This window comes from Neopsephotus bourkii, unplaced genomic scaffold (genome assembly GCF_033783945.1).
Source record: "Neopsephotus bourkii isolate Nb327-2 ecotype Australia unplaced genomic scaffold, CSIRO-AGI_Nbou_v1 NB_862, whole genome shotgun sequence".
NCBI lineage: Eukaryota > Metazoa > Chordata > Aves > Psittaciformes > Psittacidae > Neopsephotus > Neopsephotus bourkii.
The window spans coordinates 2,182-14,341 of record NW_026901358.1 but is presented as its reverse complement, the minus strand read 5'-3'; the positions used below and the strand labels follow the sequence as shown (position 1 = coordinate 14,341).

General features: G+C 42.9%; 1 protein-coding gene across 1 annotated transcript; it reads left to right on the top strand.

Moving 5' to 3' along the window:
• The first annotated feature begins 542 nt into the window (after positions 1-542).
• On the top strand, positions 543-6,663 carry LOC133214013 (SET-binding protein-like). Its single transcript, XM_061356664.1, has 3 exons — positions 543-716; positions 1,694-2,347; positions 6,054-6,663. The coding sequence occupies exons 2-3, from the start codon at positions 1,862-1,864 to the stop codon at positions 6,081-6,083; spliced, it is 516 nt and encodes a 171-aa protein (XP_061212648.1). The 5' UTR covers positions 543-716; positions 1,694-1,861; the 3' UTR covers positions 6,084-6,663.
• The last annotated feature ends 5,497 nt before the right edge of the window (positions 6,664-12,160 follow it).

The window sequence follows — 12,160 nt, the reverse complement described above, 5'->3', positions numbered from 1 at the left end:
CTCTAAGGCCAGATGGCAGTTCAGGCTCTATGATGGTTCCCCCCCCCTTTTCTTTTTGTTTGTTTTGTTTCTGGTTGTGCTGTCAGCTTGTGCCCTTTATGAGAACTTGATTTGAATTTGTGTCTGCTGGGGCCTGGGTGGAGGTCACCCAGTGATTTCATGGAGCTTTCTGATGCTTAGGACTTTATTAATGGCCATATGTGCTAGGATCAGGCAAGTGACTCATGGCCATACTCCAATGGACATGTGGATATATAACTAATAAAAAGTGCTTATTATTCATTCTTCTTGAATTTTAAGTTCATGCAAGGTATGTTTAAAAAGCAGCAAGGAGCCAGTGGTACAAGGTTATGTGCTCTTTCTTGGTAAGCTGTGCTTTAAAGTAGTCTATGGTGGTAATGCTGTTGTGTTTTTCTGATAACTAGCAAGATCATTTTTATTTCTCCTTTATGATTTATTGTTACTAAGAGTGACCTGGGAAATCCCTGACTGTGCTCAGATCTTGCTTGGAGTTGGTCAAGGGGTGGGGTTTGGCAGTGTAGCAGAGCTAATCTAGCAGGGGAGCTACTGCTGAAAGAGTAGGTCTGAACCTCCAGCACTTACTCCTGATAGTGCCTTCTTGTTTTTTTCTCTGTCTGCCAGAAGTGATACTCCTCTGACTCACCGGGGAGCTATTTCTGCTGAAGTAGCAGAAAAGATCTTTGCTTCTCTCTGAGGTACTGCCCTACTAATTTTGTAGCCTAAACTGTCTTGCTATGTGGCTATAGGGGGATTTTAGGGAGCATGTATGAAAGCACCTCAACACCTTTAAAACACACTGTGTTATTTTTTAACCAAATGTTTAGTATTTGGTTTTCTTTGTCTAATGACATAGAATGGTGATACATCTTTTGCCTCAGTTGAATATTCAGCAGCTTCTCCCATTAACTTTGGCTGAGACTTTGTAAGGTCCTGAATATGAATGTTTCCATCTCAAAGGGTTCAATCTGTGATCTTTTAAAGAAAGCTGACATTTGAAAGGATGAGAGCACAGTCTGCTTCAGTCAGCCCTCGCCAAAGAGCAGTAGTACCCAAGGGCATGAGGAACTCTGGAAAGCACTGAGGTTTAGCTTTTTTTCCATTGCTTTCAGTACTCAGGTCTCTAATACGCCCTACAAGAGACCCAGGTCTGCAGACTCCTGCAGTTCCAGCATCCCAGGGAGCATCTTGGGCTTGAATCTCTGCTGCCTGATTCATAGGGCAATAGCATGTTTTCTGTACTGTGATGACTGTGTTAATGTTTAACCTGAGGCGTCTGCCTCTATTTTTTTATGTTTTCTCCCTCTAAAAAACCCTGACAGCAAACAGTTTGAAGTAACAAGGAGGTTCATGGCTATAGAGAGCTTGTTGCCCCGTCATATATTTCCACAAGTCTAGAGTGGAAGGCTTTTGTATTTATATACCATTATTTGGTTATTTTGGATATCCATTTTTGTCAATTTAGCAATACATGTGGCTATTGTTCGTTGCTTTGCGGTACTAGATCCAGCCCTCAGAAATGCTGGCCAGCCTTGGCTCTCATTTTGCTTCAAGAAAGGCCCTTGAGATGCTGCAGGGGAAGCCCAAGTGTGCTCTGTTTTAGTCATTTCCACACTCGTGTTTGATATGTGTGTGCATGCTAGCTTCCTTTTTTTCTTCTACTTTATTTTGACAGTGGAACATTTGGTCTCTTCTGAGAAACTTGCAGCTTCTGGGCGATCAGGACATTGAATTTGGTGGACAGTTGCCATTTGTTCCCTGGGACTGTACCTGCCCTTGCTCTCCTCATCACCTCCCACACTCCCTTCCCTCTGATAAAACTCCAGGGCATTGCAGTATTGCTATGGAGTCCAGGGAGACTTTGGGCAGATCCTGGCAAAGGGGAGGTGTAGCAGACTTTCTGCCAATTGCTGTGGTCTCTGTGAAGCCTCCACTTACCGCCAGCTGTGTGGAGGAGATGATGCTGCCTGTGGCGGGCTCGGGGAAAGGGATTCTGGTGAGCAGTGAGAGGCTGGAGCCCAAGGAAGAGGATGGTTCTGGGCAAGATATGGATTCCACTTCCAATGCAGACAGTGAGAAATGGGTGGCAGGAGATGGCCTAGAGGAGCAGGAATTTTCCATCAAGGAAGCTAACTTCACAGAGGGGAGTTTAAAACTAAAGATCCAGACCACTAAAAGAGCTAAGAAGCCCCCAAAGAACTTGGAGAACTACATTTGCCCTCCTGAGATCAGAATCACCATCAAGCAATCTGGGAAGCAGAAGCTTTCCAGAGCTGGGAAAAATAGCAAAACAGCTAAAGAGGAGGACAGATCCCACTCAAGAAAGAAGGTAAGTCCTATTCTTTCCTATTCTATCCCTTTCTGCTGAAAGCAGAGGGAGAGGGTAGAATTAAACCTGCTCAGTTTGTGTCTGAGCAGAGGAGAGCAGTTGAGGCAGGAGAAGAAAAGCAAAGGCTCTGTGGGCAATTAGGAAATGTGTCCCATTGCCTGACTCAATTCACTCTGGGGTGCCGTGTCACCACAAAATTTGTTTCTCAAGGCCCAGGATAGTGTTCCGGGCAGTGGCGTGGGGCACAGCGTACGCTTCCAGCCATCCAGTGGTTGCTTCCACCATGGTAAGCACATGGTGCTTACCTTGGCGGAAAGGTGGCAGTGTGATATAGTCAATCTGCCAGGCCTCCCCATATTTATACTTCAGCCATCGTCCTCCATACCAAAGAGATTTTAACCGTTTGGCTTGTTTAATTGCAGCACATGTTTCACACTCATGAATAACCTGGGCAATAGTGTCCATTGTTAAGTCCACCCCTCGATCACGGGCCCATCTATATGTTGCATCTCTGCCCTGATGGCCTGAAGTGTCATGGGCCCACCGGGCCAAAAATAATTCACTTTTATGTTGCCAATCTAAGTCCATCTGAGCCACTTCAATCTTAGCAGCTTTATCCACTTGTTGGTTGTTCTGGTGTTCCTCAGTGGCCTGACTCTTGGGTACATGCGTAATTAGGATGCAAATATTATGTTTTTTTTCCTGGAAAAGCTATGAATATGCATGTGTATGCTAAATAAGTAGCCTCTGTTGGCAAGTATTGGGCATGCTCACCTTTGCTAAATGATTTGTGTGTGTGCACCCAGTGCTGCAGTAAAGAATGCCTTCTTTCTAAAACTCCAAATTGAGTCTCAGAGAGTGTTTCCAACTGACTTCTGTGGTAACAATTTGGTGCCCAAACAGGGACAACCTGCCGTGTTTTCCGTGGATCTGGGGAGTCTCTGGGACCTTCACGCTGGCAATCAGGGGAGTTTCCCTGAAAGGAACTGCAGGTACCCAGACCGACTCGGGACCTCAGTAAGACCCTGATTTTATTTATTTAAAAAGGCATTCTTTCTGGTCCCTTTCCACGTAAGGTGCAGGGGATGCTCTGTGCAGTGGGTAAAAGGTAAATTGGTTTTGGTTGACCAGACTTTGGTATTTGGTGGAGGTTAGGATCATGGGTACCACTGCCTCCAAAGGGGGGATCCTGGAAAGGTCCCCACTGGGTTGCATTTTGCAACAGTCTGGAATCTGGGTGGAGGTCAGTACCACTGCCTCCATAGGGGGTTTTGAAGAAATCCCCATTGGGTTACATTTTGCACCTCTCTGGATACAAATGAGTGAACCCCTGAGTGGCTTGGTCACCTGGGATATTTTCAAACAAAGTGGTGGACCCCCAGGTGGTTCAGTTACTCGGGACACTCTGGTAAAATACTGTAATCAATGGTGGTGGTTATTCTTGAGATGAAAAGGAAAGTGGAATGAAGTAGCTTATGAGGAAATGTTTTTCACTTTGAGATATCATCTGGAATGGCAAAAGGATTGTAGTTTTAATTTTGCACCCCATGACCTGTCAGTATTGTCCTTGGAGAAAAATTTGCTTAAACGCTGTTGCTCTTTGTGCAGCATAGGATAGTTATGCAGTAAGCATTTGAGGAATGCAGAGGAGGATTTGGATTTGATGGTAGCCCCCTGGAGAAGGGGGTATTGTGAATAATGGGGCTGAAGGTGCTGACAATGAGAATCAAGCACAGGCACTGGAGATATTAGAGGGGGCTGAAGGGTTTTGCCCTACAGCAGTGCAAACTAGGGGAAAACAAGGGGAAACTGTCATTGCACCTTTAAGACAAGCTGTGGGCAATGATGGTCTGGTCCTGATAAAGATTCCCTTTACCATTATAGATTAGAATACTTGGAAACAAGTGGTGGATAATTATGCATTATGCTTTTGAGAATGTTGACGGGAATATGATTATTTGTACAGCTCAGACCGCAGTAGAGCAACAAATAAGAGCAGGCACATTGGCAGGTATAGTGAATCTTCAGGTACCTACCTGTGATCCTAACTGGGACCCTAATCAGGACCAGGGCAGTGTCATGGTTTAAGCCCAAACGTAACTCAGAAAACCATGCAGTCTCTCTCTCACTCCTTCCCCCGGAGGGATGGGGAGGAGAATTGAAAGAATGTAACTCCCACAGGTTGAGATAAGAAGAGTCCAGTAACTAAGGTATAACACAAACCACTACTGCTGCCACCAATAATAATAATGATAAGGGAAATAACAAGGGAAGAGAATACAACCGCTCACCAGCCACCGACTGATACCCAGCCTAACCTAGCAGTGATTTAGCCCTTCCGGGTAACTGCCCCCAGTTCTACATCCTGGGCATGACGTGCTGGGGTATGGAATACCTCTTTGGCTAGTTTGAGTCAGGTGTCCTGTCTCTGCTTCCTCCCAGCTTCCCCTCCTCCCTGGCAGAGCATGAGACTCAGAAAGTCCTTGTCCAGACTAAACATTACTTAGCAACAACTAAAAACACAAGTGTTATCAGCACTGTTCCCAGGCTGAAAGTCAAAACCACAGCGCTACACCAGGTACTAAGAAGGGGACAAATGACTGCTACTGCTGAACCCAGGAGAGGCAGGCAGGCTTTGAAACAATATCAGAGGTGGATTTTATTCAGTATTAGGAATGTGGTCCCCAAGGCAGTGAACTGGTCTAAGCTATATGAAATAAAGGAAGATATAAATGAATCACCTTCTGGATTCGTGGAAAGATTTAAAGAGGTGATGCATAAATATACTACTACTGATCCTGAATTGAAGGAAGGAAGGAAGGAAAGGACCAATATGAGTTGGGAAAGATAATGAATGTGGCCTGGGAGCTCTGTCGCAATCGGACCACCATTGCTCTGGTGCAAGTTCCCTGAAATGGTTCAAATGGTGGTGGGAAGGTGTTTGAGTCCCTGATTATTAATATATATATGTTAATAATATAATTAATATAATACAGTATTGTGTATTGTGGGTTACACTGTGTCAGGTTTCAACTAGGAATATTTTATAGGATATGTGGGGGCATAAAATAAGCTCCAGAGTAAACTCGGACTGTTTAGGGGGAAAAAAAAGAAAAGAAAAAAAAAAAAATTGTTGGCTGTAACTCTCACCCAGGAAGGCAGGAAAGGGGAGAGCAGCCTGAGAGCAAAGGGTTGGAAAGAAGGATTACATAGGAAGGTTTGTGAACAGACTCCACTGGTTGCACTGGAAGTGAGAATGCCTTCAGAATCAAAATAAACACCAGAGATTTATTGTAATGTCAGGAGAGGCAGAGAGAACGATTACTTGAGATGAAGACTGAGGAGGACTTGGGGAAGATTAGAAACCCTTCCCAGCAGAACCCCTGGCTACAGTTAGGTTGGGGAAGGAATGATAAGATAAAGTTTTTTGTAGAAACAGAACATTCGTATTCTGTTATAAGTACTTGTAAAGGGTAATTAAGCAAACAAACAGCTTCAGGCATTGGTGCCACAGGGTGGACAGGAACCCAGCCTTTCTTTAAAATTTTAAAATTGTCTAACAGATGTTGACCCCTCAATTTCTTTGCATGGCTGAGTGCCCTCTGCTGTTATTGGATATTACATGCATAAGTGAGGTTTAAAGAAAGAAAATTGAGGTACATGTTCCAATGAAAAGGCTATGGAGGCCCAAGTTTTTATGTTACAGAAACCAGCCACTGAGCCAGATATACCATAAAAAGTGGAGAATACACCCCGCAAGTATGGGCTGCTGGAGTACCAGGACGATCATGAAGCAAGAAAAGGACTAGAGACTCTAATAGAAAAATTTGTCAAATACTTTAGGATAAAAATGGACTAACAACCATTCCGGAACAGAAAAGTAGTCACTGGCTTTCCCCAAGTAGGCTGTTAAAACATCAGGCTGTGCTTTTAGAACAAGAGCATGTAGAATTGAAAGTAACTAACCTTTTGAACCCAGCAGTGGTTTTTGATAAGCGATGCAGAAGTGGGAGAGCTGATTCACAACTGTTTACAGACTATTGAGCAGGTGTATTCCAGTCATACTGACCTGCAAGATACATCCCTGAAGGATGTGGACTACAAACTGTTTCTGGGCAGCAGCAGCTTTATGAAAATGGAAACCAGAAAGCAGGATATGCTGTGGTAACCAAACATAAGATAATAGAGGCTAAAACCCTGCATTCCTTCCCCACCCCCACCCCCCAACACAACAGCACCGAAAACCAAGCTGATGGTGCTACTGAGACTTCTGGAATTGTCAGAAAGTCAAAATTTGCTTTTAAGGCACATCAATTTGGTAATATTCTGTCGACACGGGAGTCACAGACAAGGCAGGAACGATCAATGTGATCAGCGAATGCAATTTTATTACAAAACTTTAACTCCTTATATACCATTTCTTACAGGCACTTACAATGATTTGGCATATTATGATTGGACACATGTCTTGAAGACCCTTAGTGACTAACACACAATTGGTTAAGCACAGGTGTGAGAACTTGACCTCGAAAGCTTGCTAACAGTCCACAGTTCTCATTAATTCGGTGAATTACAGCTGCTTCTTATCTTGCTTGCTTAAGCTTCCTCGGGCCTCTCATGGCCTTGCTGTATCTTTCAGGATTATTCAATTTATGTACCAATTGTGCGTTCTCCCGTGAGAACACTGTCTCCACATCTCCCCCTTTTTGTTTTATATATGTTTTGGACGACCCTACTTGAGCAGGTGATTTGGGCTAGATCAAATTTTCAACATATGCCAAATACAGGCTGCTGGGCCTGCCCCTTTTTTCTGCTGTATTCCTCTCTAATAACAGGGGAGGCCATCCTTCACATCAAGGTCTGGCATGGCATGTGTCCCTACCACTCCATGCCTGCTGGGTTGCAGCCAGCAGCGGAGCTAAAGGTTCTTATTGGTGGCAAACACAGAGGCCAACACAGTCTTGCCCTTGATTGTGGTAGCAGGCATTTGGTCAGCCTCAGTCCTTGCACCTTGTTGTCAATGCAGAGTTTCACCTGCTTCATCCAATACCAAGTTGTTATTATGGCAAGGCACACACACAGATTTACATTAGCAGAGTAATTATTAAAGGGTACAGCAGCATGTTGAAGATGCTGATGGCAGTGAGGAACTAGCCAAAGAAATTTCTTACCAGTGGAATTCTCCCACCCCCTTAATTTGTTCCATTACCTGCTTTATAACACTACCATTGTATTAGAATGTTTCTATCTTTTGCCTTAGCATTTTCTAGCAGTTACTACAAATTTGCATACTCTAACATCTCTTTTACAAGTGACAAATCCATACAATACAAGGTGTAGTTTCTTATCAGCAACTGGCTAGTAAATACAGGTGGTTTCATACACAAAATCAAAGCCTCTAACAATAGCTAGTTTACAAACACATATATTCAAGCTCTTATTTTTCAGTTGCCCCCAAATGATGTTTAGCAATCATTGTTTTTTTCTCTTCCTCTATCTCATTCTGCTTGGGGTATTTACGTTCAGCTCCTGTAGCTGAGGCATCAGGTTCCTCCATTCGTCTGTCCAGATCATGGCAAGGCTTGACAAACTTTGCAGGCAGTCACTATGGACCTGTAGGCAGGAGGACACAAATACACCCCCTCCTCCAGGTTATCAGTTCTTGAGACGTAGACAGGTTAAACGGGGAGTTTGCCGCGTCATTGCCTTTTTTTTTTGTTTTTTATGACACCCTGATGCTGCTTAGGTGACGGCTTGTAAGGCTTGTGGTTGCACTACCCCTCTTGCTTTTTCAGTTAGCCGTTCTTGTTTCAACCGATCTATCTGTTCCTCCAAGTCTTGGATTCATCCCCAGGTTGCTCTAAACATATTAAGCTTGGTTTTGTTTTGTTTTTTCTCTCCTCGGCTCTGGTGTCCGTCCTGGTCCTGGTTGGAGCACTGGGAGCTGAATTGGAGGGCAGCTTCTTTTGAACATGGGGACCGAACTCTTATCAAATAACTTTATAATTTTTTTTGTTTTTTTCTTCCCCAGAGTCGCTCACCCTGCTTTGCACAGCTACAAACGCCAGCCTGCTCGGCAGCAGCTATAAATGCCTGCCTGCTTCAGCAGCAACCATAAATATCTGCCGGGAACCGCACTTTTGCATTAACCCGTTCTTGCCTGAAATATTAAACTGCTACACCTTAAAAACTTTTACATGAACCCAACAATAAAAAATACACAGAACACTGTCTGTCCTCAGCACACACACACACACACGTATGGGATTCCACAAGCACACTCCACACAACTACAGTATTTGAAGCACAAAATCCCAACAATCATTACTTCCGCTACACAATCCCATGTACAGAACGTGGCACAAGGACCCTGTGGAGACTAACAGAAAACCAGCTCCGAGAAGCATCATCGCAGTGATGCAGAGGGTTGACCAATGTACAGGGGGTTGTACAGGGTGGTTAGAGGAATTCGCTTGTTTAAGCAAAGGTATTGTCTGTACCTATCATGCCTACTAAGCAGAACAAAGGCACTAACTATTGATAAGAAAAAGCAGACACTTGGTTCTATTGACAAGGAAAAGCAGACACCTGATTCTACCGATAAGCACCTATTGATAGGGAAAAGCAGACCCCTGAATCTACTGTTAAGGGGGAGAAGCAGATGGTTTATGGCTGGGACCGAACCCTAAGGCCATACGTAAAGACTAAAAGGTGAAAAGTTCAAGAAGAGGAAGACTCATTTACTTCATCTTGAAGACCCCTACTCACAGGAGGAAGACTCATTTACTTCATCCTGAGACCCCTGCCCATGACCAGAGGGGGCACTGTGAAGGCGCAAAGGACCTTCTAGCTCATTGTAATAGGAAGCGGGGGTAAGACTTGAATGTGTATAGGCACGTGGTGCAACCTTATAAAGGTAGAGGGAAACAACCCTGAGGCACGCATGACTTTGAGGAATTATCCCTGTGCGTCTCAGCACTGAATAAAAAACATACTTACTTTACAACTTTAACGAGTTGTGGAGTCAATCCGTACATCACCAGTGCGAGGTGGCAGGCTCAACCTTACCGGGCGTCCCTGCAGAGGCTCTGCCTCCCCCATAAATAGTGGCTCAAATAAATTGACTAGAGCCAGGCCAATGAATCAAATCGGTTTATTGAGCAAGCGACAGCAAGCAAAACAGCACTGGGCAGCCGGGGAGTCTCTGCTCCACCAACTGCACCCACCCCATTTCCTCAAAGTCACCGGTTTTATACTCTTCTTCATCCAGTGTACGTGCTACTGCAATTTTCACAGCTTAGCATGAATTGATTCAGAATGGTCAGATAAATTTACCGAGCACATACCTTCAAAATCCTCACAACCATCCTGTAACAGTATCTTTGTTACCTCCCTGGCTTGTGCGCTTCTACTTGGAAAGGCTTCTGGCCAACCTGAAAAGGTGTCTGTTAGCACCAACAAATGTCTATACCCCTTTTTCTGTCCTTTTGAAAATTCTGTTGCAACATTTTATATACTGCTATCACCATCCAGAGTCTTTTTGAAATAGTTTCTTGTTTCTACTTGATATTTACATTTCATTTCTTTTTCAATCTTCATAATTTATCATAGATCACTTATAATTCCAGGAAGAAAATTTTGTTATACCACAAGTAATCAATATTAAAACAATTAATATTAATATTCCTGCAACCAGTTGCCTGAACCAGGAGAGATCAGGTAACCATGAAGGTAACTTCTCCAAACCCCAGGAGGTATCATCCTTGGCCATTTTATTAAATATTTTAGTTTGTTTCCAGATTTCCTCCAGATCTGTTTCAGGAACAGCAATTTTCATTGATTCTTGTTTCACTGGGGTTATATCAATGGTTTTACTTTCTATTTCCCATGGTTGCTGCGATATTTATGATTGCCTTCTCTAATTCACTTATTCCCAAAGATGGAATTAGCCATCTCACAAAACTATGAAATGCAGTACTCTGTTCAGCAATAGGGTTAAACCCTCACTTAACCAATACCATCCGTTCCCTTCAGGAACAGGCCACCACTGAACCACAATACCATCTCTATTAATAGTGTGATTACAATGTGAATAGTGACCTACGCCTGTGGCATTTAAACAAACATAGTCTCCTATTCTGGTTCCTGGTGTAATACATCTTCATATACAAGTATAATATTTGGATTAGGATTAACTGTTCCAAATCTTAAAATTGTCCATGAGATAGTGTTGGAAATTGGAATGCCAATTAATGGAAGGTCCTGATCTTCTCCTGATTCAGGCAACTGTGCAAACACCCAACAGTCACTACAATTAGCAACTTTAGTAACATTCTGCATTAATTTCAGGTGTAAGTATTAGTCCCAAGGTGGTATGTCAGTTATCACATAAATCCAAATTATGACTGATATAATTTCATATGCGAGGGTCTTGAAGGTTCGATCCGCCATGTCTCCTCTGGTTCTGGTGCTTTCTTTATTCTTGAATAATGTATCAAGCAAGTTGTTCCTTTATCTTCACTGCTGTAAAGGTGGTCAATAATATCTGGTACGGTCCGCTCCACTTCTCCCATAGAGGATCTCCTAAAAAATTCTTAACATAAACCCAGTCTCTAGATCTAAAAGGGTGAGTCGGATAATCCACGCCTCTCGCTCTTGTCCTCAGTATTTTCTTATTTCTTCTAATTGCTTTCCCAGATTGATCAGAAACTCTAGGAGATAAACTTCTCCCACTTCCAGAAGACTTTCTTCTTTAAACTGGGATTGATATTGTCTTCCATGTAAAATTTTACATGGGATAGCCTCTTCTTTTGACTGATGTTTAGTCCAAATTCTTAATAGAGCCAGTGGTAAGGCTTGATATAATGAAGTTACTAAAGGGTGAGCCTCGGTCAGAAGAAATTGCCTCTCGTGCTGCAGAACAAGGTATTACACTGTTTAACAATGTTCCAATTACTTGTATTATACAAGGGAATGCTTCTGGCCACCCTGAAAAAGTATTCGTTAACACCAACAAATACTGGTCTCAATAATTCAGAAAGAATTATTTTTTAGTACTGTCCCAGATAACTTCCTCCCCAGTTGTACCAATTTGATTTCTACTTTCAATCTTAGGGTTATTCTTGAGGCAGAGCTGACATTGTCACTAATTGAACTATGTTATGCAGATTCCTTCCTTCAATTTGTTCATCTAAGTATTTATACAAAGAGTTGCTACCTCAATGAGTTTTATTATGTTCTTCCTGAACTAGCTTCCAGAGTTGGTTATAGGGGATTATAATTCGCCCATCAGGTATCTGAACCTAATCTTCTTTGTTTTCCTCTCCTTTGAGATCTTCAATCAATTTTCTATCCTCCTTTGAATATCTGGGTTTAGATTTCTCAATTGTTAGTTTGCTGTCAGGGATTAAGGGAATGAGTTTAGATTGTTCAGCTGCTCGTTTGTCTTCAAAATGGGCCAAATTATTTCCAATTTCCTGATCAGATTCACCTTGTTGATGCCCTCAACAATACATAATGGCTACTTCCTCAGGTAGCTGAACAACTTTCAGTAGTCATAGAATTTCTGTAGCTCGTTTAATCTGTTTCTCCTGTGTGTTCAAAGGTCCTCATTCTTTCCAGATGGCACGCTGTGCATGGACCACACCAAATGCATACTTAGAATCAGTCCAAATATTTATCCTTTTGTCTTTAGCCAATTGCAGGGCATGTTCCAGAGGCTTCTTTCAAATATGGTTGGCTTGAATATACAGTTTCACATAGTGGCCAAGCAGTCGGGTGTTAATAGTTCTGCAAATGGATGCTGGATTGACA

What these genes read in the sequence shown, in the direction of transcription:
- LOC133214013 (XM_061356664.1), top strand. Translation starts at nt 1,862, where the DNA reads ATGGAGTCCAGGGAGACTTTGGGCAGATCCTGGCAAAGGGGAGGTGTA. An exon ending in GATCCCACTCAAGAAAGAAG is followed by an intron (nt 2,348 to 6,053) that starts GTAAGTCCTATT and finishes TTTATGTTACAG; the next exon opens with AAACCAGCCACTGAGCCAGA.